Here is a 6,408-nt window from a genome sequence, read left to right as displayed (position 1 = left end):
GACCGGCGGCGTTGGCTTCCGCAGTTTAGGGCGCTCATAGAGAGTTCGAGCAGCGGCTCCCGCAGCCGGTGGCTAGTGCCAGCTCTCTCCGGTACCTTCCCGGTGTCGGGGAGTCTCCAGAGTTTTATTTTATTTTGTTTACCCCCCTAAACTGCTATTCAAATGTCTAATCCTCCTAATAACCTGATCGCCCGCTCCTCCCCTTCAGCCTGCCTCCGCCCTTGCTCCTTCCTTCCTCCCTTTCTCCTTTCCCGTTCCTTGGTCGCTGCTGAAGGGAACATCGGTAGCTGCACGGGGGCAGAGGGTGTCGAAGCCTGGGGAGTGGGGTCGGGGATCGAGGTGATGATCCCTAGGATTTTTGTCTGCCCTCTGCACAGAGAAGTCCAGCCGCCTCCGCAGAGCCGGTCTCATCCCCAGGCATCTCGTTCCCAAATTAAACGTCAACAGGGGAAACTCAGGCGGACACCCCTCCTCTCCCGGGCCCCTCCCGGCTCCCCCGCCCCATGTCCGCTGGGGAGGCTGCCTGGTGCGGAGGCGGCGGCGGCAGCCGTGGCCGAGGTAAGGGCTCGGCGTTGGTTGTTAGCAAGTCCCGCCGCGCTCGCTGTTGCGGGCTCTGTGGCTGCCGCGCTCGGAGCTCCTGCCGGGGCTGCGCGCTCCGGCCGATTCCTCGACAGCGCTCGGGGCGGCTACAGCAGCAGCAGCCGTCTCTGTCCCGGAGCGACCGCCACGGGCTGTCCCTCACTCTTGTCCCGAGCGCCTACTAGGGAGCTGGTGGAAGGGAGCGAGGCAGCCTCCAGGCTGGGATGCGGCCGCTAGTGCACCTCCACACCCCCGGCTGGCGTCTCGGGCCCCGGGAGCCCCTTGGCGCTTTAGGGCGTGGAACCAGCTTTTGCTGGGTGCTTCCTCCCAGGGGCCCTCAGACTGCGCGAGGTGTAAGATGGAAATGCCATTTTGGGGAACGATCCTGCTCTTTCCTTTTTAAAAATTTCTACTTGTCCTTGACAAGAGCCTGTCCCCACTCGTCCCGCAGGTGACTCTTTGCTTTTCTTAGACTGCCAATTTGTGATTTCAGCAAGCAGCTCTGGGCGGGAAGACTCCTGGTTCATCCTTATCCCGTCTCCCCACCCCCCTTTTCCTCAGCCAACTTGGTCTTGGATCCTTGCTCTCTTTATCCATCTTTTCTCCAGAGCTGGGCCAGGGCGGTAACTGGATGCTTGGGGTTAAACAGTGCAGGAGCTTAGAGGCGGCGGAGTCCCCGGGATTTTCCACGTCTCTGTTTCCCCACCCCCACCCCAGCCACAGGGGTCCAGTTCAGACTGACCCAACTCCCGCCCCCCTTTCTCTTCACAGGCGATCTGTGGGTAACCGCGTCTGCGGGAGATTTTACCATCCCTCCTCTGGGACTTGGGGAGAAAGAACCAGCAGCTCCCCAACCCCTCCCCCTCCGCCACCATTTCGGACACCCCGCAGGGACGCGTTTTGGAGTTCCCTCTGACTTCCAGGAAGGACGCGAGCCCCTCTGTGACTCCAGCTCAGGCGGCCACCTGTCTTTGCCGTGCTGACCCTTCTTCCATGACCCTGCGGTGCCTCGAGCCCTCCGGGAATGGCGCGGATGGGACGCGGAGCCAGTGGGGGACCGCTGGGTCAGCCGAGGAACCAGCCCCCGAGGCAGCACGCCTGGCGAAGGCCCTGCGCGAGCTGGGTCAAACAGGTAGGGAGCGGACTGGCCACTACGAGGCTGGGAGGGGGCGCCTCCCCAAATTTGCTGCTGCGGGCTGCGCGGGCGGGAGGCGCTGCCGGGAAGTGCGGACGAGGTGGGAAGCAAAGAATGGGTTGGAAACATGTTTCTCGCTTCCAGTCCCTGCTCCAGGACTGGGGACCTCGGAGAGGGGTGCCCGCCCTCGTGGCTTCGGGTCCTTGGAAATGTGAAAGGAGACTGGTTCTGGAGCAACTAAAGGCTTGGGGAAGGGCAGAGCGCGAGCAGGGCTTCTTGGAAATAGCCTCTTCGAGCTCTGAAACCTACACTATTTTCCGCAGCAGCTCAGGGGTGGGCGCGCAGGCTGGAACCCAGGCCAGAGAAAGCGCCCGGTGCCTCCCTTTCCTCAGGGTGCAAGGCGAGTGGTTGCTGCGCTCTTGCAGCCCCAGCTGCGTCTGGCTCCCGGGCGGGGCCGCCACTGCAGCCCAGGATTTTGGAGACCAAGTTCGGGGACTGACAAGCTGCTGTGAGGGCAGTTGCCCGGGAGCTTGGCCTCCAGGAGCGGCGCACCAGGGAATGGCTTGTTTTAAGGGCAGTCCCGTGCAGCGTGGCTTACTGTCGTTTCTTCAGCATCTACAAGACATTTTTAAAAAATATGTGCAAGTTATTCAGGCTTTTAAAATCTGGATCCTAAAATCTTACGTTTGAGGCACAGTTTAAGTTTTGGATAGCAATAGGCCAGGGGCGGGGGACAGAGGGAAAAATTCCCTCCCTTCGTGTTCCGGTCTTTCCCTACGGGTCATGGGCTTTCCCTTGGCCGGAGAGACCCGCCGATTACAAGTATCCTGGTTTAAAAAATAATAATAATTTTTGACGGGGGCGGGGGAAGCACATTGTTCAAACTTCTTAAATGCAAAATGTCTTTGAGTAATTTTTGAAAACGGGATGGGCCGGGGAGATGGCCGAAACAGATCAAATGGAGAATGCGGAGGAGACCAACGGTTGTGACTGAATTTGAATCAGGGCAAAGTCCACAAGAGTTTAGAGAAGATTATAAACCTGAAGTATCAATTGGGACTTCCCATTTCTCAATGACTGATGAGATAGTTGTAATCAGAGCAGCAAGCAAAAGCTATTGCAGGATAGCTGTACTTTTAAAATAAGTAAATAGTAGTGCTTTTGAGGGCTTTGAACAAGGGGCGCAGCCATTTAGGAGATTCTTTGGGGGAGAGTATAGGGGTGGCACCAACCATTCAAAAAACTTGCTTCTGATTTTAGTCTATTGGAATTACTGGAGTTGGGTTTTCCACTTTTTAAAAATATGGCTTTTATAGCTAATATCTAATTTATTTCTAATCTTTGTTTCAATGAAACAGTAATCAACTCATCATGCTCTGTCAGCCAGTGAGTCATACTGCAAATGTTTTTTTGGCTTATTAGAAGAAAATCTTAACATAGTTTAAAGGACAACTACAGAAAGTTATTTTGAAAAGAAATAACACTGGCTCACAGTTTGTGTTCATAAAATAAAACGGACTCACATTTTCATTAAATTCCTACCAAAGGTATTTGTGGTAGCCCCTGGTAAACTTCCACTCACACGTATTTTTTTTTTTTTTTTTTTAGAGCTAGAAAAATTACTGGCAAGTACGTCCGCTATTCTAAAAATTCTTATAATAACTATTTTACCCTCTTTTCTTTTTCTTTTTGAACAAAAACCCCAGGATGGTACTGGGGAAGTATGACTGTTAATGAAGCCAAAGAGAAATTAAAAGAGGCGCCAGAAGGAACTTTCTTGATTAGAGATAGTTCGCATTCAGACTACCTACTAACAATATCTGTTAAAACGTCAGCTGGACCAACTAATCTGCGAATTGAGTACCAAGATGGGAAATTCAGATTGGATTCTATCATATGTGTCAAGTCCAAGCTTAAGCAATTTGACAGTGTGGTTCATCTGATTGACTACTATGTTCAGATGTGCAAGGATAAGCGGTCGGGCCCAGAAGCCCCCCGGAATGGGACTGTTCACCTCTATCTGACCAAACCGCTCTACACATCTGCACCATCTCTTCAGCATCTCTGTCGACTCACCATTAACAAATGTACCGGTACCGTCTGGGGACTGCCTTTACCAACAAGACTAAAAGATTACTTGGAAGAATATAAATTCCAGGTATAAGTGTTTCTGTTTTTCTAAACATCATCATATAGAGTATCTCCAAATGCAGCTATGTAAGACAACACCAAAACTTGAGCGACTGGATAACTGCACAGAATTCTAAAAACAGCTGAAGTCAACCTAATTTAAATGTGTAAAGAGGTAGCTAGGTATTTAAAATTCCCCTAGATCTTTTCACCTGAGTGATGCTTCCTTTCCTAAGGCTGACCAAGATCAGTTGATCCTTTTAACTAAGAAATAAAATGCCCCAAGAAAAGGCTGAGGGAGCATTTTATCAGAATGCCTTGTCTTTCTGAAGTTCCTTTGCATTAGGTCCAAGCTCCAAGCGCCAGTAACAAAGAGCTCCAGTGGAGTACTGAAGAAGCAAAAGGAACCAAGCTGATGCAGGCTTACCTTGAGTTTATACGCCTGATGATCAGTATCTTTAAGGACATTTTATATGTTGCATTCTGATGTACGTAGTTTTGTCGAACACATCATGCTTGTGAGTATTTATCCCTCATTTTATGCAATTAACCAAATCAACCAAAAAAAAAAAAGTGACCATGAGATCCTGTATTTGTCTTTTTACTACAGGTATGAACTCTCCTGTGAATGAGTACTGTAGTAACCCATTTCAAGGGAGCCTTATTTCAGAAATATTTCAAACTGGTGCAAATGGAAAAGACTTTCTCTTTTCCTTTAAGGCTAAAGACAAGAATGTCATGCTCTACAGGTGCAACTCAATCTCTGTTAATAAAAACTAGTGTAGATATAGACATTTTACCCTTTGAAGTAGATGTGCCCCAAACTGTTGCCATTGATTTTTTTGGAAATGGCTTTAGAAATTTCCCAGTCCTTGAATTGTCTAACCACGGACATCAGCAGTTGTCTCCCTTCTACTGTGTAGAATACCTTGACTTAATTTTCTTCCAGATATAGGGGGATACCTGCCTGTTTTTCAAAGTGTTTATTTACTGCTGTTACTATTTGATTAGAATGTATTAAATAAAGAAAAACCTGACTTTTGCCAGTTGCACTTTTTCCTTTGAGTTGCAGAGAATGTATAACTTTTGTGGTAATTAACAGGGGTTGTCATAAAAACTTTTTATCAAGTGAAATAAGCCAAGTACTCAGCAAGGGGTAGAATGTAACCTCCCCTTCTCTGAAGTTAAGGGCTTCATCCGCCCTTTATATTATGGAAAGCATGGTTTAGAATTGCTAAGCAGCCTCGTACTGATGCCTTTTTTCCAAAACCTGGTTCGAATGCTTCCAAAATTGTCTTATGGCCGGGTTTTTTACAAATTGAGTAGGCTAACACTAAATAAAAATCAAAACTTTTGTGGCCACTTTATGTTTTTGCTACACAGTCTCGAGACTGTTGCAAAGGTATCATCTTTTCTGGAGTGCAGATATTATTCACTTGCCATCTTTTAAATGTTGCCTGCATAGTTACATACTAGGGTGTGGGCATTAGAAAAGTCAACCTGGTATGTCACATGTGTACCCCGAATGAACAGAAAATTCAGTTACAAATTATAGTAGAACTTGCTTATTGCATATCTTACCTTATTTTTATGAAGATCTTTAAAATCACAAAACAGTTTTATGCCTGGAAGGAAAACATACTATGCATATCTAAAGAGCCGAGCTGGACATTTAGGGTCTGGTCTTATTATGGGATGTATCGTTTTCATTCGGATCTTTAGATTCTGTGCTTTTCTTCACATCCTCTCTCCCTCCCCCAGCACACATACACTCTGGCAAAGTTTGTCTAGTGTTGGATATTTGACTTCTGGCAAAACTTCCACATGATCAGTGCCAAAAGGCTTTGAGGAATTTCTTTAAAGGTCTTTCTTGGCGTTTCTGTTCTGATTGTTTAAAACTCTACCACTTCTCAGTTACTGGGAGTGAGGAGGCAGTAGCAGGGCCTGAGTACTGTGGAGTTGTGAAAATTCTGCATTATTGCTGGCAAGTGACGTGACTTAAAGTTAGAGGGCAACCTAGATTTCTCTAGAGTATGCTGTGGAACTGATTGCGTTATGCTTTAATCCTTCCTATTTCAAGTAAGCTGATAAGTGTCAAGAGACACTCTTTTTTTTGTTTTGTTTTTACAATTTCTAGGCTCATTTGTTTATTAAGTTCCTTGTGCACCTGGTTCTTGGCACTTTACGTGCATTATCTCCTTTCATCTTCACAAGGATTGAATGAGCAAAGTACAGTGATTATAGGAGGTAAATATTTCTGCACCAATCCAGATGAACAAGTTAGCAGGCTATAAAAGGAACCTGGCCTTTTTATTCCTGCCTCAGTTGGAAGAGTATGGATACCTTAATTAGCGTGGGCTCTTTGGGATTCTAGTCAACATGAGTAGGTGGTTTTTTTCCCCTGAACTCTCCTGGAGGGAAAGCCCATAATAACTGGCATGAGGGGTGGATGGGGAAGGGGTTTACGTTTTTACTTGATGGCTGCTCTGATGCCAGTTACCAATTATCAATAGCCCTATTTTATATGCAGTGGGACAAAAAAAAAAAAAAAAAAAAAAAGGAAA

The 6,408-nt window shown here is 47.3% G+C and overlaps 1 protein-coding gene across 3 annotated transcripts; it reads left to right on the top strand.

Moving 5' to 3' along the window:
* The first annotated feature begins 28 nt into the window (after nt 1–28).
* Nucleotides 29–4,886, top strand: Socs2 (suppressor of cytokine signaling 2). Of its 3 annotated transcripts, none has more exons than XM_015482938.2 (3): nt 29–558; nt 1,351–1,711; nt 3,421–4,886. In XM_015482938.2, exons 2-3 carry the CDS (start codon nt 1,573–1,575, stop codon nt 3,876–3,878), a joined length of 597 nt encoding a protein of 198 aa, XP_015338424.1. In that variant the 5' UTR covers nt 29–558; nt 1,351–1,572; the 3' UTR covers nt 3,879–4,886. The 3 variants fall into 3 exon arrangements, with proteins under 3 accessions (XP_015338424.1, XP_048659916.1, XP_048659915.1); XM_048803959.1 differs by lacking the exon at nt 29–558 and adding an exon at nt 620–932; XM_048803958.1 differs by lacking the exon at nt 29–558 and adding an exon at nt 620–1,030.
* Nucleotides 4,887–6,408: the final 1,522 nt, after the last annotated feature.

This window comes from Marmota marmota, unplaced genomic scaffold (genome assembly GCF_001458135.2).
Source record: "Marmota marmota marmota unplaced genomic scaffold, marMar, whole genome shotgun sequence".
Taxonomy (NCBI): Eukaryota; Metazoa; Chordata; class Mammalia; order Rodentia; family Sciuridae; genus Marmota; species Marmota marmota.
Note: the sequence above shows the minus strand (reverse complement) of the source record. Positions and strands in the feature narration are given on the sequence as shown.